Genomic DNA, 23475 nt, shown 5'->3' with positions numbered 1-23475 from the left:
CTGACGTTTGATTCAGACAACGTGTGTGTATTAAAATCCTGATTGTTCAGTGACCTTAAAGGTATAATTTCATGCTCATGTTTAAACTTAAATTGTGAAGCTGATTTGTAAAAAGGCTGCGTGTGAAGAAATCTGCACCACAGAAATGTTTTGTGAATGAAGCGTGTTCCCATCAGTGACTTTCTGTTCTGCAGGTTTAGCATCTGTTTGCATCTTGACTTCCTGAATACATCGGTATCGGTACATCGGCTCCGGCCTGCACTCAACCTGCTCCAGGAAAAAAATCAGCGCTGCCCGGTGCAAATGTGTTTCTTTGGCGTCTTTGCATTGAGGTTGTATGTTGTTGTTGTGTTGGGCAAAAACAGGCTTCACTTTTGGACTTCACACACCTTCGAAGTGAGCTGACTACCAAGCACATTCTCTTTGATGTCGTGCCTCACATACGGAGTCAGAAAGTTTGAGTTCTTAGAGGAACTTCAATCAGGCTCTGCCAATGCAGATCAACCAATGAGAGTTGTTCAAATCAAATTTATTTTGTACTCCCGGCTCTGATTTCTCTCCCTTTGAATGCACACCAATCGACTTGGCAGGCCTCCGGTGTGGGAAGCAGAGATGACCTATGACGGAGTGTCAATATCATTTCTGCTCCTTCAGACTCAGCCAGTTTATTCCCTTTCAGAGATCAAACAGCGGCGGTCCTGACTGTGCGTGCGTGTGCTCTGTGGAGGGCGGGGGACGGAATAAGGTTTGGGCGACTTGTTTTTATGACACTAATCCTGGGACCTTTCTTCATATGCCAACCGGCCGGAAGGCATTACACGTTTCTTTCTCACAGTTTATTTGCCTTTCCTCTTATCTGCCACATGAGAGGCCCAGACAACCCCCCGTCAGGAGACAGATGATAATTGTCTGCGCCTTTCCAGGAAGACGCAGGTAAAGGGAAATGGACTGGCATTTATCTCCCATTAGCGTGTTGGTCAAGCCGGCGAAGATGGAATCGAGGCTCCAGGCAGCTGGGAACAATCTGATTGTCCCTCGGCTGCATACCCGAGTGTAAATCACAACCTCAGCAACTACATGTCTTTCATGAATAAGAAATGACTGCTGCAAAAGTTCAAATTCTTTCATCAAATTTTCATTCTGAACCATCAGATGTCGTGTTCGCTAACATATGCTAATTGGTCTGTAGGGGGAGAGGGATAATGGCAAAGTGGGACATCATTGAACGCTCTCATTACAGTAAGTCATACATCACAGTGATGATCAGACCTGAGCCTTTACTCCCCCTGTAATTATCTTAATCATGTTCCCTCTGCCACACATGGAAACCTATATAAATGCTAATTGATCTTTTGTAATTGTACACAAAGCCAGATATTCCCTGCACATGCTAATGACGTGCAGCGGTCCCATGAAGCTGCAGCAACCTTTGCGATCGCACAGACAGATTACTCTGCTGTTAAACTGTTCATTTGCTCTAACCTTTTAGTGTCGAGCTGAATCAGAGAGCACGGCACGCTGTTCATTTGCTGTAATGGAACTCTGACACAGGCCGTCCGCCACTGGTGCTGCAGTGGCTTGACCTTTCCAAACTGCTCTCCGAGCGTAGGTCTGTAAATGTCGGATCACTTCCTATTATGATGCTAAAGTTGCCCAACATCTTTTTAGGATTCATATTTGAATGCATGATCTGGAAAAAAGAAAAAAAAAACAATTATTCTTTCAGTGGTCAGTTTTTGGTCAGCGACCCAGAACAGGAAAAGTTTAAAGATAATGGATGTGAGTGCGACTTTTAAGTTTTAACCACATGATGGTCAAACATTTAAAACCACAGTTGTTATATTTTGATTTTCCTTTTTGCAGAATGAGATTCAATTAGTTTTTAAAGCTCAAAAATTAAAGGAGTGGGAAAGTGCCAACACCTGCAGCTCCACAAGTGTCCACTGGAGGCAGTCACCAAAAGTGAGTCAATCCCCAAAGAGCTCCAGGTTTCCAATTGTACGGCAGAAATGAACATATTTAATGGATGCCTTCAGATAAGTGTCCTTGACTTTTTCAGCGCTGTACCAAAATGAATTTACCTTTGAGCAAGGTGTGTGTCTGAAAGCTGAATCTATTTGTCATATCTCACCTCTCTTTCCTGTTTGTCTACACAGCTCAAGGACACAGGAAGCAGCAGTGACCCTGCTCTCATGTGTCAGCGCCACAATGATGTGTTGCTCCTTTTTCCATACTTTCCCGATCATTCCCTTTCTATGCGCCACCTTCACGCACGCTGCATTCATATGATAAAATCCTTTCATGAACCCTTCCACACAGAGCACATCATTTCCTCTCCTTTTAATAATAAAGCTGTGTTCTGTTGAGAGATGTCACCTGGCAAAAGCAAATCATCAATGCCACTCTTTGACTCAAGGCTTTCACCCCGAGCTGCACAGCTCAGTGACTTCAAACATCTGGGAATGGCGTGCAAATGATCAGTCTGTATGTTGAAGCATTTGGCCCATTTTGTTGTCATACTGGGAAATCCAAATAATGCATGGTTGATGTTCAACCTCCCACATTGTTTTAGATCATTGTGTTGGATCATGAACCTCATCATTACTCCTTCACTGCAGCTCTTTGCACCTGTGCCACATATTCCGGTCTGTTCAGGTGAAAGGTCAAAGTGGGAATGTTATCCCAACCGTCTGATGTGGAGTGGATTCAAAGAAGAGGCTGAAATGTTTGTTTGGATGTTACTTCATAAAACCCAGCGCTTTGAAAAAACACATCAAAATACTTTTTTTTTTTTTCAATATTTTTTATTAGACGTCTGACAAACAGACTCGTCTGTGAGAGAATTTTAAATACAGCGTCTGAGCTCCGTGAATTCACAGAACAAGGTGTTGGTTTTTAGTCAGTGTGTGTGTGTGTGTGTGTGTGCGTGTGTGTGTGTGTGTGTGTGTGTGTGGTTCTGTTTAAAGCCTAACATTTCGACTCCAATCCCAGGATAAGACTGCATCGTCAGCGTGTCAGACGGTGGATTTGTGAGCGTTCTTAACACTGTGTTTTATATTTCACTGCATCATAAAGTTAAAAACCAAAGTGAAGCATGCACGCTCAAAATGTATAAAGAATCACTCAGGTTTGAAAAAAATAGATAGTTTTCATTAAGAAGCATAAACAGACCTGCAGACTGTGTATTGATAACATGTGGAAACGTGAGGAGGAGAACGCAGGGAAGCTCACAAACTGAGATTAGACTTGACGAAACGATCAACATCAACAATCTTATAAAACTGTGTAAACATGCACTGAACGCTTTCATGACTCATGGGAGTAACGGGGGCTGATGGGGGGGTCACTGTATCCAGAATTTGTAAAGGTTACCTCAGGCCAGAGATAAACCTGCTGTCCGTGGATGGAGTGGCGTGCGCGTGAGCGTTAAATATTTAAAAACTGGTTTGTGGAGAAGAAATAAATGTAAAGGCAAAAGGACGTCGAGGAAGTTATTCCAATTCAGATTGAATGAAATGCATCACCATGTGGCGTTCAGGGCCCTCGACCTTATGTGTCATTAAATGTAATATCAACTTATTACAGACACTGTCTTACTCAAATGTATGTGTGTATTTACAATACCTTTAATGTTTGTCTTAAACTTATTTGTCTCAAAATGTTATTTTTAACGATCATGTTTTTATCTGAACGCCTCCTAGAATATGTGTAAATGCTTTGTGTGCCTGTGTAAAGCATGAAGGTGCTTTATAAATAAACGTATAATAATAATTAATTAAATAGTAAATAAACCTTATAATAATAATCCATTAAATGTCACCACAGTGATCGTTTACCGTTGGTGTGGTGATAATGACTTCAATGCATGTGTGTGTGTGTGTGTGTCATCGTTGAGATGGCTGAGCGTTTATTTAAACTTATAATTATGTTCTGTCAAAGAGGCCGACACGCCTTCGAGGAAACTGAACCGTGAGAATAAGATATGAGTGTTGGCTTTGTTTGTTTGATGACTCGTTACTCACTGAATGTAAACGTTGTTAAACGCTGATTTTAAAAAACAGATCTGAGACTTTTAGGACTTTTCTTGTAGCTTCATAGAAACATTGTTTTTTTGCACATTAGCAGATGTTTAGCTTGCTAGTTGTTCTTCAGTGAAAGACGGGAAGGGGATGACTGCAGGCGTGGTCAGTCACAGATCCAGCAGGAGCTGAAGGTTCTGGTCTTCGAGGACGGACCTGCTTGATATTTCTACCCCGTTCATTTTATTGATCTGTGTGTAGCTTTTTTTTCTTCTGTGTTTTTGTGTGAGTTGATTCTCTCTGTATGAGTGATCTGTCACCCTGAAGGTGTCTCTCTGCTGGCCCTCAAGATTCATCCAACCAATCAAAAGGCCCCGGGCCTCTACCAGCAGGGAAGACTCTGGTTGAAGAAAGGAACCCAGAAGCAGGTTGGAGTGAAGGAGACACAGATGGAGGACTTGATGATCTTCAGAGTTCTGCTGTTTACAGCTGGAGACAAATCAAAGCACACGGACAAATGCTGTTTCAGCGTTCTTAATCAATAATTCTTCATATTCTGCTTTAAGTGCAAAAAGTTCCTGTTTTTGTGCTGAATCGTCAACGCGAGCCCCCCCTCCAAATGTCTAATTTAAATATTCAATTCATTAACTTTCTGTTTAAATGCATTATGTTTGGAACTGGTAGAGCTAATCATTTGTCCTCTAATATATGCTTTCAACGCTTCCCACCTCGGAGCTGCAGATGTTTGGTCTGTATTCTGTGAAAAGAAAAGATCAATACGCACTTTTCTGCTAATTTAATTTGGTATTACATGAACAAAACGGATTGATTTATTGGCGGGTTGATTAAAGCCCGTGAGCACCAGCGTCCTTTCACACGTGTTGTTTAATGAGAGTGTTCGCCCTTTATGTGCCGTCTTTACAGAATGTGTTGACGTAGTGTTGCCGCCTGCGGATGGTGTCTTGGACCCGCATCCCCTTTGCTCCGTGTCTGATCTCAAATATAAAACATGCAGTACAAAGTAACAGCGAGGTGTCCACCGCACAAACGCTTCATGCAAACTGTCCCGAGTTCTCTGCAGCCGGCGCTTTTCTGCACGGTGAATAACAGAACTGTTCAAAAATGGCTGCCCAGCGGACACTGACTTGACTCTTGATACAGTATTTTATGTGATCAGTGCATCGGCAGCGATGGGGGGTGTCTCCATCTGATGACTCGTCTTCTGCTTTTCCCAGATTTCCCTCATGGCTTTGTGTTCACATTCAATCCTGAGCTTCACTGGATCAACCAGAGCAGCCAATCCCACAGGTCAGTGACCCGAGAAGCCTGCTGAACCTGTAACAGAAGGACGGGAGGAGATGGGATTGTGCTGTCTGTGGACACAACAAGGAAGGAGACGCCAGCACAGCAAAACTGCATTTACCAATGTAATCAATATGTCATCTTCTCTCATACTCAGGTTATCTTAAATCACTGAAGTGACTGTAAGAGCTGCTGCAGAGTGAAGGAGGCCATAACTGATCAGCATGACCTAAACCGGACTCGAGGATTACTTTACTCGTACTTCAGTCACTGACTGGAGATCCATCTTTTTCTCTATAAACCTCAATGACCAGCTTCTGCACACACGATAACGTAAGACGCAGTGTTGTTCTGTCATTTAAAAAAACACTTTGAGATTGGAGGTCAAAAACAGTTTAATGTTCAAGTCCAGGTTCGGACTCTTGATCCCAAAAGGAAAAAAATCCAAAGGACCAAGTGAAATCAGAAAATGAAAAAAATAGTCAACACAAATAAAATGATAAAAATGTCTTTTTTTTTTTTTTTACCAACTTTGTTTTATCATTTGATTTCTTCTTTGTGGTTTTAAGTCAGTAATGTCACTCTTCCTTTCCCCATGCTTGCGTTGTTCACTCGTGTCTGATGCTTCCCGACATAAAGGAATGATGTTTCTTTAAGTTCTGAAGTCATCGCTTCTTGTTTCAGACTCTTCTTGAGAGCATCACATCTTGACTGCTCTGCTTAGAGACACCAGCCAAACCAACAGAGATCCACCGGTGTGCAGCTCATTAATCCTCCTTTCTGTGACGTTCACTGAGCGGTGACACGCCGGCCTCCGTCAGATCAAAGAGGACGAGGCAGCAGGAAGGTGAATCACCTCTGACGAGCAGATCTGTGTACACGAGGACGTGACCTTCAAGGTCTCTCAAAGTCAGCATGAAAGTGGAACCGAAAAAAAGATCGAATAATGACAGTTTGCTGCACGCCACCGTCACTTTCATTTAAACCATTTATTTCTTGTTACCCAGAAACAAAAAAAACATAAAGGTAAAATAATGTTCTTAATCCTCCAGTCTGGTCCATCCTGCACTTTGACCGTACAGGATGTTGTCTGTACTCTCCTCCAACATGAATTCACAGCTACACAAACGTGAACAAAAAAAGCTGAGGTGAGGATCTTTCACACCAAATAGTTGAAGAACAACAGGCTTCATAGTGACCTAGAAAAGGCGTTTGTTACCATTGTTCCCACGCTGTTCTGAGGGGAAGGAGATATCAGCTGGTTCATTTTTTATTATCCTTACTGTCCAAGAGAGCTTTGCAATCTTTGTTTGTTAAAGGTCTGCTGACCATCTCACGGTCCGCACAAACACAAAGACATGCTCTCAGGTTCTCTCCGTCTTCCCTCGATTCTCTTATAATAACTAATAACTAAGACACATGTTGTCCACAGCCAATCATGTTCTGATGGAGCCCAGCCTCCTTTTCTTTCATCCTCTAAAGGCTGACAATGCACGCTACTTTACAAGTGACCATAAGCTGATGTAACGTGCACAGGTGTCCGACTGTGGACGCTGTATAACCTGCACTTCAGATTCATTAACGTGCACTATGAAGCTATGAGTTAGCGTGCTAACATTAGCCCGCTAACAAAACAATGCAGGACACAGGCATATTACAGCTCAAGCCAGGAACAATTTTTTACTCTTAATGGTGTTTAATTAAGTTTGTTTTAGTTACATGCTGAATTTCCCTCGGGATCAATAAAGTATCTATCTATCTATCTATCTATCTATCTATCTATCTATCTATCTATCTATCTATCTATCTATCTATCTATCTATCTATCTATCTATCTATCTATCTATCTGCTAGTGCTCAAGGGCGACACCTACTGGATGAAAAAGTCAAACATGCCTCCTTTAACGCTAATATATAATTTTACAATGAGACAGTTGTTCCTTTATCAGCTTGGGAGGCGGGGATGCTGTAAGGTGTGCTTAAATACATAACAAACAGAAATGTTATTTTATGTTTATCTTGAACTAAGGTTTTAAAAACTACATTAGTTTAAGGAGTTATAACAGGTGGGGCGTGGCATCAGGTGGTTTCTGAAAACAAAACATGCTTCTATGAGCTCCAACTTTGTGAAACTACTGTTTGCAAAAACATGAAGGGTCGTATCACACTTTCTTCCCGTGTGCACAGGTGGTTACAGGTGAGAGACACCAGTGTGTGCTGTGCCTGAAAGTTTCAGCTCCTGACAGCATGAAGTCCAGAAAGTTTAGAGAAGCCCCGTCTTCTATAAGAAGTCCGAGAGGCTCTGAGTATCTGGGCCGCTCATGTTGCTGCGAGAGAGGCCCAATGAACTCTGAATGAATTATTCCCACAGCTGAGAGTCACGTTTGAACGTTGCATGTTTCAGTGCTTCCTCTGTCATACGGTCATGCGTGTTGTTTTTCACAGTTTAATGGCTTGAAGTTCTGGCTCACAGCTTGAATTTCCCTCGGAATCAATTAAGTATCTATCTATCTATCTATCTATCTATCTATCTATCTATCTATCTATCTATCTATCTATCTATCTATCTATCTATCTATCTATCTATCTGTGTTTCTTAAATCTCATGACATGATTAGTGAGCAGGTGGTTCTGGTGGAAGTGTGTGAGTGTGTGAGTGTGTGTGTGTGTGTGTGTGTGTGTGTGTGTGTGTGGGGGGGGGGTTGGCCTAATCAAAGCCCAGCCTGTTGTATAAGTTGACCTCTTGATGCCACAGTTAGCTGCAGCAGAGAGCCATTGATTGTAATTATGATGCTGAAGGAACAGGGGACATGTTAGACTCCTACTATGTCATAACTAAAGGAAGGGCAGACAAGTTGATTAGGAACACTGATGGAATCGATCCGTCAGGACCGAGCAAGCACATGCTTGAAACATATCAATCAAGCGGCCCGAAAGCTGAACATTTTCCTGTGACACATAATGTGTAAAACAGGGTCACGTGAAATTATGAATGAAGCAAAGTCCACAATCAGCCTGGTGGGTGCCTAATTACGCATGATTAATGAATTAGGCAGTGGAACGCCGCTGAGCCTGGCGCGTAATTCCAGGACCAGAACAAAGAGTCGCTTGTTTCATTAATCCTGGGTGTGAGTGCGGGTCTGTGGAGAGGGCAGAGTGGAGGCGATGCAGCAGAGTGTCCGCGGCGCGCAAAAGGAGCGCGCATGTGGCTCCTCTCGCATCTTCTGCAGGCCAGCAGTGATGTCGGAGCGCCTATATAAGAGCCCTCAAGATGTCACTGATCGGTCATTCACGCTCCTGCTGCCAGAGCTCTCCGGGACACTGCCTCCGCGTGCACCTTGCCGCGCGTGCTCACACTTTTAGAGCCACGCTGTCCAAAGGCTTCACACTACAGATCTGTCGGATGATCTTTGTCCAGCGGGCTCGAACCATGCGCGCGTGCAAACGAGGGTTCAAACCCATAAAGTTTGTCGAAGAAGAGTCGCGGCGCGCGCAGGATGCTCACAGAGAAGTGAGCGCGACTTTCCACGCGACACTCCACGTGAAGTTTTGAAAATAAAAAGCCGGATTTCTCTTGTGTGTGCACTCTGTGGGCATGGACAATGGATACTTTAAGCCTCTCAGTGAACGCGGTGTCTTACACTGTGGCGGCTGATGTCGCTCCCACCGATGATCCGTTCAGCGGACCCGTCAGGAACATCGCTCCGTGGAACTTCACGGTCCTGGCCGTGCTCATGTTCGTCGTCACCTCGTTGTCTCTGAGCGAAAACTTGCTCGTCATGTTCGTCACTTTCAAGTTCAAGCAGCTCCGGCAGCCGCTGAACTACATCATAGTGAACCTGGCCATCGCGGACTTTCTGGTCTCGCTCACCGGCGGACTAATAAGTTTCCTGACGAACGCCAGAGGGTACTTCTTCCTGGGGAGGTGGGCGTGCGTCCTGGAGGGGTTTGCTGTTACTTTTTTCGGTAGGTAGACCTCTCGTCTCTCTGTTTGCATGTTATACATTCAGAGGTGTTTAAACAAAAAAAAGAAGAAACTTCCAGGATAACTGTAGGTGTCAGTGTTGGAGCTTTTAACGCACATGTTGCAGAGACGTGTGTCCATATGGCGCAGCCTCAGCTCTCACGCGCTCTCACGCGCTCTCATTTCAACATCTGTCCAGAAGTTTGAGCATCTGGGCAGAAGGTGAAATAAAGAAGACACATCTGTTCCATTAAAGCAACTGTCAAAATAAAAGTGATGATCACAGTGTAGGCACCTGTTTTATTCCCCTGCGTCTCCAAAGATTTTGTGAGAAAGAAGCTGCTGTGAGGAAAGTTCGACTTAAAGAGCAAAGACATCATTAAACTGTACAGTTCAGGGTTTCTTAATGCTGATATATGCTTTAACATGGCAAAGTTCTTCCAGAATTAATTGAAGTAAAAATGTTCCACATAAAAGAGCAGGAGGACTGGGACAAGGAGCAGACATGTGATTGGGTGAAAGGGTGGAAGCATGTTTATAAACAACAGGATTAAAAGACAAAACAAGATGTAAATATGCTCAAGAACGCAAATGTACGTTTCTCACTGATCTTATTGGGTTGACAAAAACAAAAGTTAAGAGTGGTCACATTCTGCTTTTTGTCCATGAACTCCACCGGCCTGCAGTGAGCTGTGAACATGAACACACTGTAAGAACAGTAAGCTGATGTTGTGAGTGTTTAGGGCAGAATTCAAAGCCACGCTCAGCAGCTGCTTCACACGGTGCGGTGCATGACTGGTCATAAGTAGGTTCACAGTATACCGTGACCACCAATAACATTTACCTAAGTCACTGGGTGGTTCTGTGTGGGACTCAAGCTGTCTGCTACGGAGCCTGCAGAACCAGAAATCATACTGTAAGAAAGTGTAGAAAGGACGCTGCCCCTTGTTAGATACTAAACATGTTAGTTATTTCCCCACTCAACAAACACGATGGCAGTTTAAAAAAACAAAAACATAAAGTGTTTTCTTGCAGCTACTTTGTGGGCACTAGATCTTTGTTTTTTATTTCTTTTTTTATGTTTAGCTCAATTTGACTTCAGCTGTGTTGCTGTTTCAGGAAACACTCTTTGTCAAACTTATAATATACATTTGGGACAACAGAATTCTTCATGTAATAACTCATGAATGAACTTTGCAGGCTAACACAATTAAAAAAACCTCAACTACTCCTCCAGGTTCTCGTGCCTCGATTTGAAAATATTCTGTTTTTGTATCAGCCTGTCAATCAGAGGAAGCCCCGCCCTTAATCCCCCGCTGCTTTCTGGTCTCTGTGACTCTAAATGGGACCATCAGTTATGAAATCAACATCATGCTGAAGACTTGAGTCAACTCATTAGGGAAGTTTACTGAGGAACAGATCATTTACTTCTATAGACGTATTTTTTTGCGCCCAGTTGAGTCGCCCCCTGCTGGTCATGAGAAAGAATACAGATTTAAGACGGCTCTTCATTAGCTTCACTTTAAAACATAGAGGCCATACGTTCAGCTTTTTTACAGCTTAAAGCCGGTAATAAGAAACAGCTTCACGCACTAATACTGACACTTATCACAATGCAAGGATTATAAATGTGTTCCAGTTGAATTGGGAAGTCGGAAATTCCCAGTAGGAACGCCCCCTAAAGTTGTATTTACCAGTCGGAAAGTCTGAGAAAATAGATAGATAGATAGATAGATAGATAGATACTTTATTGTTGCCCGAGTTAGAATCCAACATGGCTGCTACGTGCCTGAGCCGTACGTTAAGGCTGTAACTATAATATTTATTGATTAAATCAGCTGCACTCCCAGTGATGGGTCATTTATTGAATTTAATTCCCAAAGATTGCAGATAAACTTTTGTGCAATGTCTTAATTATTCAATGATGTTTAAATGTTAGTTTAACTCTTCCATTAGTGGCAGCTCATGGTGAAAGTTACGACAGGAGATCTGCAGCTTTTTACAGATTCACTGCTATTTGATACAATCCATAATATAAATAATGTAGATGTGTAAATATTGTAGTGTTTTTTAAGCACCTAGTTTTTTGGTAATGTATTAAATGATCACTCATGGATGAGAAGCAATAGAGCGGCGCCACGGCTGGATGAAAGGGCGGAGCTATGACGTAAAAAGAGTTTGACAAATAAATCGTCCTGTTGAAGCGGCGCTGATGTTTAATCAATAACACACCGAAGTGTGGCGTCCATCTTCAGGAGGCCACTCTGCTTCTAGACTTGACAGCAGTTTCTGTGATTGACAGGTGTGTCACCTGTGTGTGTGTGTGTGTGTGTGTGTGTGGCTGGTTTAGCTGAGCTGGTCCTCTCACTGAGCAGGATGGATGCTCCACTTAATATGCTGCTCAGGGGGAGAATATTTGCTGTGTCTATTTTTAGTCCCACCTGGGCTGCACGGATACATTCTTAAAAACATGTGGAACAGCACGGATGCTTTTCTATTCAGAACGCACTCTTAGAAACGAAACCAGCGATGAAGTTTGGGTGTTAATTGTTTCATTGAACCTCTTCAGAGACTCCTGTCGTAAACGAGTGTGACATAAGTGAACAGCCTGGTTTCCTCCTCTCGCTCTCTTTTGTCCTCTCCTGTGAGCCGGCTGGAGCGCAGGCTCGGGAGAGAGATAGGTAATTAACCGCTCCGAGAGAGTGACTTATTACTGTAATTAAAGTTGGCTTTTTTTAGCCTATTAGGAGGCAGCCTAATGCAGCTACACCCCACTCCGACCATTAAACTATTCTGAGGAACACTTGTACCTGTGCAGACTCTGCAGAGCTGGGAGAAGACACCATCACACTAGAGGGAGTTGTAGTCAACAGACGATCCTCCCTGTCATATGTTACATAACGACAAAACACACCTTGAGTTTATTTTTTCAGCACTTTTCAGATAAACTCAAAAATAGATCCAGAGCAACAATTAAAACAGCACGGAGAGAAAACAACAACAGGACTCGAGAACAATAACAAGAGCCGCAGTGATTCATTCAAACATAATTACTGCAAACTGAAATGAAGAAAAGAATCCTGGCAGGGATTCTGCTCCAAGCTTCTTCTTTTGTTTTAAATACAGGAAAGATTGGAGCTCATCAGAAGTTCAAATAGTTCATTTATTTTTCATTTCATTTATTTATTTATTTGAACAGGGGCAGTGTACAATATACATTAACCTGAAAAAGGAGAGATGCATTGTACCAGGTTGTAGCACTTGTGCTAATTTCCACCTGCCGTCCCTGGGCAGGCTGTTGTCAACATGCAAAGTATGTTCACTCCAAAGCATTGCATTTAAAACTATCACATACACACAGTTCTTAAAATAAAAAGCTCTGAACCTTTTTGGTTGGTTTTAGTAGAAAGAAACAAAAACCAAAGGAGCAATCCAGAGAAATCCTCAAACGCAGAGTTGTAACAGGACGTGTTGTCGTGGCAGCCGACAAGGCAAGTTTATTTGTACAGCACATTTCAACAACGAGGCAATTCAAAGTGCAAGACATCAGAAGCACCATGACAGAGGAAAGAAAAGATACATACACAGAAAAGTTACAAATCACTGCAATTTTTGACACCATTTGCGTCATGTGTTACGGTAAATAAGGAAGCGTGAGCTGCTCCCGGAAGCTGCTGTGATAAAAACGTCACGCTCGTCTGTCTCAACTCGGAGTTTGAGACAATCACTCCTCCGCCGCCAACCTCGACGTCGTCTTTAGTTTTTGTTTGGATTCAGAGCCCCCTGTTGGTGGAGTTTACATACTCAGCGTTTAAAAAGAGTATTGTCGTCACCGCGCTCATAACAACGGCGTGGAGCTCTTCATAGATATTCAAACAAAGTTTAGGTGTCTTGTGTTGTCTCACCTTCTGCTGGTTGCTTCAGGGATCGTGGCTCTGTGGTCACTGGCCGTCCTCTCCTTTGAACGATTCTTCGTGATCTGCCGACCTCTGGGGAACATCCGCCTGCAGGCCAAGCACGCCATCCTGGGCCTGCTGTTCGTCTGGACCTTCTCCTTCATCTGGACTTTCCCTCCGGTGCTGGGCTGGAACAGATACACTGTGAGCAAGATCGGGACTACCTGCGAGCCTGACTGGTGAGAGACGAGCGTTTCATGATCTCAATAATGAACTTTGATTGTTTATGTGAGACAGCAGAGACACATTCATCCGTGAGGGTCAACACACTCCGTGCTTTCACCTAAATCTGATCTGTAGCAGCTTTAAAGTGACCCCCAGCTGACCTCTGAGACCAGCCTTCAGCCATCGGCAAAATGAAGTGATTTAACTCAAGCTGTTTTAACCCAAAAATAACATTTGAATAATTAACAACAATACTTTTCTGACCACACAAACAGATAAATGTTAGAGTCTACACTCAGCCCTGCGGCTCAGATATACATCGCAGCTTCAGCTAAAGACTCACACTGTGTGAAGTCGTCTCAAAGAGAAAAGAAAGCATGGCGGCTTTGACCTTGGGCCTCAGGGTGCCATCTGGGTAATGCTATTTAGCTGCTTTGATCAAAGGCGTGCAGATCGGTGGGGAGTGTTGGCCTGGAGCCGTGTGTGGGAACCGCTGATCCTCAGATGAAGCACGGGGGGAATGAATGATTCAGACAATACAATTAAGACATCACCTTCTGGGAAAAGCTGGCGCAAAGATGACCCGATCCTCCTCTAACTGCACGCAGCGTGAGATCTGTCAGGAAGCATCTGGTGAACAGTAGGAAGTGAAGCAGCACAGCTCGTACAGGTGCAGAAAGCTGCCACATGTACAAACCTCATTTCCCTCTTTTTTACCTTTGGATGCATGCAGATATTTAACACAGGACTCCCTCTGAATGTAAAGTAGCACACATGCAGGAGAGGTCTGTGTGATCTGCACCTACTGACAACATCTTGTTTTTAAAATCCCTTTCAGTCCTCAGTGCGTACACATACAGCAGATAGATTACCTGCTATCATGCATTCATTACCAGTGTTGGAGCGGGACTTGACTTTGCAACGGCCAGTCACGTTTTTTTATTTTATTTTATTGTGGGTGTGTTTGAAGTCTGACTTTATCGATTATCAATGCAAGAAGATCGGCGTTAAAGCATAAAGTCACCTTAAAATAAATAGAAGCTGAAGATTTTTATAATCCAGAGTGGGAGACTCGCTGTCTGGTTTGTCGCTGGAGATCAGCAGCAAATCCCTCCAGTTCATCACTATTGTCAAACTGGCCTCTCTCAACACTCTTAACTTTGACCTCGAACCCTCAGCGTCATAATCAGACTGTTTTACTCCTGGACTGTACAAAACACAGACTGAATGACGTCACCTCTTAGTTTCTGAAGCAGACTTTTAAAGCCCAACGATCACAGTCACATGATTGGAAACGTTTTCTTCACCTCACTTTCTGTAAACAGAGAAACAAGCAAACAGGCAAACAGCTACAACCAACCATGCCCAAATTATGGCTTAATATTTATAAAAAAATTAAAAACAATAAAACATTTCAATAAGACATAAGCTATTGAGACCAATCCGTTTTTTAACCATGTAAACGTTTTTATTTTTGCTGAAAAAAGGTCATTTAAACGTGACTGTTAATAGGAATATCTTGGCTTTTGCAGCCAGCCTCAAGAGGACACTAAGAAAGAAGCCTTAAGATCTAAGACAGATATTGGTCGATCAATCTGCATCAGATTGGTTTCTCTCCACAGTATCGATATTTGTATCGTCTTGAACATCGTCACGTGCATATATTCTGTTTCTCATGATTTCTATTGAAAATAACCAACACGTCTGTGTCGGCAGTACATTAAACATTTGCTTTTCATAAGTTGCTGACAGGTTTGAGATGTTCAGCAGCACTTTGAAAAACGAATAAAATTAAAGACAAGAAACTTCACCTGAATAAAAAACAATAAAATGTAAACCTGTCATATTTGTGTGTAGCATTTTATTATCTAGCTGTCGTCCTGTCGTATAAAAATCACCTGCACAAACACTCTGCTGTCAAATGTGAAGTCAGACTGAGTCGTCAGTGGAAATGAGGAGACTGACACAGACGGGAGGACAGCGGTGGGACGACTCATTCTTTTCACTAATTTGATTTTTGTAGGATTGTTGCGACAGCTCTCTCGGACTGACATAGAGACGAGCTCAGTAAGGAGAGAGGTGACCCAGCTGACCAGATATTACTGTTAATAGAGAATGAATGCCTCTTCGTTCAGGTACTTCAGCGGTTAAAGGGACAGTTTTTTGTGTATGGTTGCATCAGGTGTCATGTCATTTAGCTAGTCTTAAGTTTATGCTGCTTGCATGTTTGTATGACAGATACAAAATGAATCAAGTTGAGTTGAAGTGTCCTCGCTCCTCTTCATCATGTGTGTGAAGTGTGTTGTTGTAAATCCACTCTGATCCTGTATTTGATCATGTCTATAAACCCCTCTATTTCAGCCCTGCTCACAACAGGCTGTTTCTGTGTCTGTAGCTTTAAATATGTAAATGAGCTGTGTCTGACCACGCCCCCTCTCTGGAAGGGCTCGGGTGTACTCGCTGCTTTCTGGCTCCATGTCCTATTGTTTACGGTGAGAACTCAGAGGGCAGAACAAACACCTAGCTATGGGAGTGTCACCCACCAGGGGGAGGGGCTACTGCCCTTTGTGATGTCATGAAGGGAACATCTGCAACGGCCTGTTTGAGCACACATTTTCTGCAAAGTGGAGCAGGCAGAAGACGGAGAGGATGGACTTTTCTCACTATTGGAGGGTTTGGAGACAGATAGAGACACATGTTAGAGGAACATGGTGAAGTGTAATTTGTAAAATATGTGACCCATGTGAAGTTTTCTGCCCACTGGGGCTTTAAATAAATTATGTGCATATAACATTTGAGGGTTTTGAGATAATAACAGAATTTCAGAGTTGTTTCGTGCAGATAAGTCCGGTACACAAGCTGAACAGATGTCTGTAAGGGCAAAACGGGCAAATCTGTATGCATTATGAATTTTCCATTTTAAATGCGTGTCACATGTCAGTAAATTCATGAGGAATAAGGTGAGAGCTGACCTGTGTTCTCAGCCAGTCTTTGCTGATGAAAACAACACGTGGAAGGTTCATGAATACACAAACATGTTTGTCAGCTGCCTCCCATCTTATTCATCACAAGCTTGTTTTACCTGACTGTGGAAGGTGTTATCATCACAATGACCAAAACGAGCCTTGCTACAGTCCAAAATGTAATAACTGGTCGCTAATGTAACAAAATGCTCAGAACAAAACGTTGTATCATTTTTCAGCATTTTGTTACATCATCGACCAGTTATTGTTGGGTCATTGTTAAATTTCGGGTCGTCGTTACATTTTCAGGTCATTGTTACATTTCGGGTCGTTGTTACATTTCGGGTCGTCGTTACATTTCGGGTCGTTGTTACATTTCGGGTTGTTGTTACATTTCGGGTCGTCGTAACATTTCGGGTTATTGTTACATTTTGGGTCGTCGTTACATTTCGGGTCGTCGTTACATTTCGGGTCGTCGTTACATTTCGGGTCGTCGTTACATTTCGGGTCATTGTTACATTTCGGGTCATCGTTACATTTCGGGTCGTCGTTACATTTCGGGTCGTTGTTACATTTCGGGTCGTCGTTACATTTCGCGTCGTCGCTACATTTCGGGTCGTCGTTACATTTCGGGTCATTGTAACATTTCGGGTCGTCGTTACATTTCGGGTCATCGTTACATTTCGGGTCGTCGTTACATTTCGGGTCGTCGCTACATTTCGGGTCGTTGTTACATTTCGGGTCGTCGTTACATTTCGGGTCGTTGTTACATTTCGGGTCGTCGTTACATTTCGCGTCGTCGTTACATTTCAGGTCGTTGTTACATTTTGGGTTGTTGTTACATTTCGGGTCGTCGTTACATTTCAGGTCGTCGTTACATTTCGGGTCGTCGTTACATTTCGGGTCGTCGTTACATTTCGGGTCGTTGTTACATTTCGGGTCGTTGTAACATTTCGGGTCGTCGTTACATTTCGGGTCGTTGTTACATTTCGGGTCATTGTAACATTTCGGGTCGTCGTTACATTTCGGGCTCTTGTCGGAGGCCTTCAAGCCGCTGATTGTGTCTCAGATATTTGTCCTCTCTGTGAAATGTTCTTTTTAACTGAAACTCAAATGATGAGCAACACTTTCAGTCTTTTCTCCAGCGAGATAAAAACCTCTGAATGTCAAAATGACATTTCATGACAGCTCCGAGCTGGGAAATTATGGGATTATGAACCTGCCTGTTATAAAAGGTGGAAGTGTTGTTGATAAATTATCACTTTAAATAGTCAAAAATGCTGTTTTGAATTCTTTTTTGATAGTGAAAAGCTTATAAATGTGCACGTTTGTTGTCCACCTCTGCACAGGTATTCGACCAACTTGAAGGATCACAGCTACATCCTCACCTTCTTCACCACCTGTTTCATTCTTCCTCTCGGGTTGATATTCTTCTGCTATGGAAAACTCCTACGGAAGCTCAGGAAGGTCAGTGCGAGTTCTTGAACATCACACATGAAAATCTTCAAAAGCTGAGTCATCAGTTTTCTCCTGAAAAAAAACAACAACAACAACAACAAATGGACTGATAGAACAGTAATGGCACTCAATCCAAACTTCTGGGCCTCCGTACATGTGTGACTGCGTCTGCAGAGACTCTGTCCTCTGATGGGATTTTACTGTTCTGGTTTGTTCTGGTTCACTCGGAGCTGGTGGATTTCCCCCAGCCAATGACAGCGCAGCAGGTGAGTTTAGGAGCGGATACAATGCACTGATTGGATGCCATTCAGACTGGCTAATTTGACAGAGGTGGACATGGCGGCAAGGAAGAGAAAATATAATAGATATATTTGTTATTTAGACTAAACTGCAGCTGGTGTTATGAGCACCTGCTGTTTAACAAAGTATCTAAAGGTGCAAATATTCACGTCATGTTAACAGAGATGAATTTTAAAGAAGTGATTCAAGGCGATAGATGTAGACATGTGTGTGTGTGTGTTAACTGACTTTTCATTTGGGCCTCCGTCTCTTCAAGGTGTCTCACGGTCGTCTGGCCACAGCCAGGAAGCCGGAGCGCCAAGTGACCCGCATGGTGGTGGTGATGATCGTGGCGTTCATGGTGGGTTGGACGCCGTACGCAGCCTTCTCCATACTGGTCACAGCTCATCCAACCATCGAACTGGACCCTCGGCTGGCCTCCATCCCCGCCTTCTTCTCCAAAACAGCCGCTGTGTACAACCCTATCATCTACGTCTTCATGAACAAGCAGGTAGCTGTCTGATTCCATTTTACCACAGCGAGGAAGACTCTGCAGCTGTGTGGGGGGGAAAGGAAGCTGAGAGTCATCGCTGCATGCAGCAGATGACTGCAGAGATATGTTTTCTGTTGTTGTCGGGTGTTAGCCTGACACTCAATAATGCATGCTATATGAATAAAAGAAAGGTGTAATCCAGAGAGCACAATTGTCTGTGCGTGGATCTGTTAAAAAATACATCAGCCATCTTTTGTATGAATTTGAAGTGCTGACATTTCATGCCATTTACCCGTTCAATTTTACATTGTGCTGTCCAACCATTTGTCAGTGTAAGTGAGACACACTCTCACTGACTATATGATGTCTATTGACGATTTGACAGCTGCAGCTGTTACTAAAGAGTGATTATGTGTCGTTCTTTAACACAAGAGATTCAATAGTTTGAGCTACGAAGTCTATTTTTGGTTGCACTCTGACATTTACCTCCCGTGCTGACGAGTTCAGTATTTGACGTCTGACCCAAAAGACCCAAATACCCAGATTTAACAGGGATTTATGGCGGGTTTTAGCCTGAGCCCAATTCTCAAATTCCTCAGTCTAAATGGAACAAAAGGGTTCGGCTTCGCTCGCTCTGAAGCTGGAAAACAGAAGGATCAAATGACACGCAGTAAAAGTTATTGTTTTTGTTTTTTCTGCCATTTTTGCCTTTGTTAGCGAGGACAGCTGTAGAGAGACAGGAAATGTTGGGCGGTGGTGACATGCAGCAAAGAGCTGAGGTCAGATTAAACAAAATTAAATAATTGTTTGCCACCATGTTGTTCTCCGCTCGTTTGTTTTGTTGTTTTGTTGCCTCACGTCTAACCTCAGGATAGCCGCCCCCTCCCGTCTGACAGGGATAGTCTCCTGCTGTGAGGAGCAGATGTGAACGAGCAGGTCAGGAGAATATCCGGAGCAGTGCTTCTGAAATGATGGAGATTTTATCTGTAAAATAAAAACATCTTTAGATATGTGATTCAGGCTTATACCAGGATTCCCTTCATTTCACTGTGACAGACTGACTTTAAAGTAACAGCTTGCATTTTTTGAATTGCACACTGACATTTTCAGACTTGATGTGTTCCACATAAGATCTACATAACAGGATTTAAGGCACTGTTAATTGGAGAATGTGAGAGTCAAACAGGACGTGTAATTGCTTTATTTAATTAACAGGAACACGAGATGTTATTACTGACTGTAAGCCGGAGCTGTGTTTCCACACCAGGACATTTCTACTTCAATCAGGAAAGAATTGACTCATAATGAACTATTATGTATTTAACAATAGAGGAAATAAATGTGCAAAGTCTTCATGTATGGCCTCCAGGAAGAGAGAGAACAGGTTTTAAATGTGAGCGCAGCGTGATGATTGGTCGAGAGATGTTGTTGGGTTGGATTATTAGTCGAAGAATAAACGTCTCAAATCAGCTGATCAGCAGAGCAGGGAGACGGAGGGAGAAGAAGAGAGGGAGGGGATCAACTGGATAAGAGAGGATACAACCCGTCTTCCTGCTCGAACGCTGAGCGCCATTTTAACTCAGTAATCAAAGTCATGACGTTGATTATTCAGTGTATCATTTTGTACTTATCAGTCTGTGCAGATCAAATTGAATGATCATCAGATCAGAAACCAAACTGGATTGATCGTCACTGTTTGGACTTCCTGCAGTTTTCTTTAAACACTGGAACGCCAGTTATGAGGAATCAGAGGCTGCTTGTCCACATGCAGGGCCGCTCGCTGCTTTGGGCCCCTGCTTGTCCACATGCAGGGCCGCTCGCAGCTTTGGGCCCCTGCTTGTCCTCATGCAGGGCCGCTCGCTGCTTTGGGCCCCTGCTTGTCCACATGCAGGGCCGCTCGCTGCTTTGGGCCCCTGCTTGTCCACATGCAGGGCCGCTCGCTGCTTTGGGCCCCTGCTTGTCCACATGCAGGGCCGCTCGCAGCTTTGGGCCCCTGCTTGTCCTCATGCAGGGCCGCTCGCTGCTTTGGGCCCCTGCTTGTCCACATGCAGGGCCGCTCGCTGCTTTGGGCCCCTGCTTGTCCACATGCAGGGCCGCTCGCTGCTTTGGGCCCCTGCTTGTCCACATGCAGGGCCGCTCGCTGCTTTGGGCCCCAGACAGTAAAGTTCCACAAAGACAACTTACAAATGTTCTTCTTCCATCCGACACTATTTTCAATGTTTAGTGAACACAACATTGATTATGTTCTCTTAAATAGTCTCTAAGTACCAAACGAGTATTCTCTCTGCCAAACGAAAAACAGGCTGCAAGAAATATATTGATCACTATTTTTATTGTACTCAAATAGTCAATCTGTGCAATGCACCAGCATTTCAGTAGAGCCAATCAGCCGAGCAGCAATCGATAGAATAAAACCTATAAAATATGTGAGAGACAGCAGATTGAGTACACGATATAAAAGATACATAAATAATCGTTACAGCACAGAGTGACCGTGCTGCAGCGAGAGGTCTACATTATTTAGAAATGTTCCTTGGCAGCTGTGAGTTTGTGAGGTGGGGGGGGGGGGGGGGGGGGGGGGGGAGTTAGTCTGGGTTTTAATGGTGTGAAACCTCTGTGGAGATGGTGAGGATGGTTTTCCTGAGAAGCTCCGGTTACATCTCACAGAAAAGGTCTTAAAGGTTTTCATGTGAGCATGTTCCTCTCGTCTCTCTGTGGCCTGTTTTTAATTCCCATGACAGGTTTCCTTTGTCTAAGCAGTAGGACTCTTGAGTCCGGCCTGCAGTGAACACGGGAGCTGTCAGGCCTGGTTACATGACGAGCAGGAGACGCGCCTCCTGTGATGAAATGAAAGCGATGTATTTTTAGACCTGGGAACAGTAGTCCAGTTCTACATGTGCCAGGGAGCTGCATGAGGTCTGCATGTCCTTCTGATTGGCCTAATTCTGAGCTGCACTTTCTGTTTAAATAGGTCAGACACAGTCCGCACAAACACATCGACTGGATGTGAGTGATCTCAGACACACACAGTACTCGTAAAGTTAGCTGACCTCTGCTGCAGCTCTGTGATATCTCCAGTTCAGTTCAGCTGCACGATTCTTCCAGTGCGACAAAAATTAATCATCTTAGATCAAAAGATTATGATGCAAGATTTCCAAGTGGTTTGAGGTGTATTAAACATGTTAAATGCAAGCATTGTGAGCTGTGTCACAATACAGGGAACCCCCCTTTAAAGAGCCAGACCGCCTATGTAGCCTGCGTAGACCACTAAGGACGAGTCTGACATGAGACGGACTGGTCTACAGGGGATTTCCTCCTTCACACTTTATACCAGAACCAGCTAACTCAACCAAAGACCAAAGATATCCTCAGATAGCTCGCAGGACAGATTCAAGCAGTCAACGTAGACGGACGGCGTGCAGCGAGCGTGTGCTTCTGGTGGCGATGAGCCCAGGAGGAGACGCACAGTTTGAGTGTTTACAAGCTGCAGCTAACATCTCATCTCTAATGTGTCTCTGAATTAAACCTCCCTTTGAGACTGTTAGATGACATTTTATGACCTTATTCTCTGTGCAGCATTGTTAAAGCTAAAGGAACATTTCATACAAGCTGTGGTTGAACAGGATTTAGCTGCATATTTAAAGTCCCAGAGTGAAGAAAAGCCGCTGCAACGTCACAGCCGTTTGTGTCTCACGACGTTCGAGGGCAGCGGAGGTGTCATTGCAGTTCTTAGAAATCTTGAGTGGTTTAAAGGGGAGCCTTTAGGAGGTCTGTGTGTTGAATTAGATCTTTAGGTCTTTAAGGGTCAGGGATCCCTGAGGCGTCACAAAGTGGAAACATAAACACCTGAATAAGGTCAATCAGGGTTTTAAATTTAGAGTAATTGGGGACTCTGTGTGGTCGGGGTGATGCTTTTCGAAGAACATGGATTCAGTATTTGTGAGTTTGTATGTTCCATAGAGGACAGTGCAGACCTGCATGTCCCTTTGATTCTAGTGTGGAACAAGCTATTTGTTCTTCTTTAATGTGTGAGAAAAATAAGGTCATTTGTCCCTGTCATGCCATTACCTACCTTGAAGAGAGAGTCTAGTGAGACACCAAACTGTACTGTGCTGCCTGAACTTATTCACACAGTGTTGAAGCCTGGATTCAACCAAGGCTTCTCATCACACTTTTAATTCTCATATTCTGTCCAGTTCAGGAAGTGCCTCATCCAGCTCTTCACCGGCATGGGGAACATCCACGACGGCCACCTGAACCAGACCTCCGAGCGGCCTGGAATCACGGCAGAGAGTCAAACGGGAGAAATGTCCGCCATCGCAGCGCGAATCCCCGTGAGTGGCACGGGATCGGCCAGGTCTGACGATTCTCCGACCGACTGCGGCTCATTCGCACAGCTGCCCATCCCCGAGAACAAAGTGTGTCCCATGTAACAGTAAACTGTGCCCCATCCTCAGACCCCCCCCCCCCCTACCCTCCATCCCAGGGTCCATGAGAACCCTCTTTTGTCCAAACACAGATTTGAAACTATTCTTGTGGATCTGCAGGAAGCAGAACGAGGAGCTGAGTTGTCGTCGTCGATGATTTGTTATTTTTACTCTGGAAAGATGAAAAACTACAAAAAGGTTTTGGACTCTAGCATGAGTCAGTATGTGACTCAAGACAAGAACAGATAGTGTAAACACTTACCTGCTGGATCCTCTTCACAGGTGTTGGACGCTCTGTTTCCAGTTTCTCCCATTAGAGGGAACCTGAATATGTTTTGGTATTTTTATACCAGAGCAGACTTTGGTGTCAGAACCTAAAGAAACGCTTCAGCTGTTTGATGCTTCAGCTGGCAGCCGTTAAGGAGACTTTAAAGGCTCCGGTGTAATCC

General features: G+C 43.8%; 2 protein-coding genes across 2 annotated transcripts in view; one reads left to right on the top strand and one right to left on the bottom strand.

The window, feature by feature from the left end:
- The window catches only part of LOC306835646 (uncharacterized protein), a 380835-nt gene that overhangs the window by 305231 nt on the left and 52129 nt on the right, over positions 1-23475 (bottom strand). The gene's annotated exons all lie outside the window — the stretch shown is intronic.
- valopa (vertebrate ancient long opsin a) lies at positions 8874-23064 on the top strand. Its single transcript, XM_079363362.1, has 5 exons — positions 8874-9287; positions 13210-13420; positions 17719-17836; positions 18384-18617; positions 22796-23064. Exons 1-5 carry the CDS (start codon positions 8924-8926, stop codon positions 23030-23032), a joined length of 1164 nt encoding a protein of 387 aa, XP_079219488.1. The 5' UTR covers positions 8874-8923; the 3' UTR covers positions 23033-23064.

The sequence above is a fragment of the Symphodus melops genome (assembly GCF_947650265.1).
Source record: "Symphodus melops genome assembly, chromosome: 15".
NCBI classification, from domain to species: Eukaryota; Metazoa; Chordata; class Actinopteri; order Labriformes; family Labridae; genus Symphodus; species Symphodus melops.
Note: the sequence above shows the minus strand (reverse complement) of the source record. Positions and strands in the feature narration are given on the sequence as shown.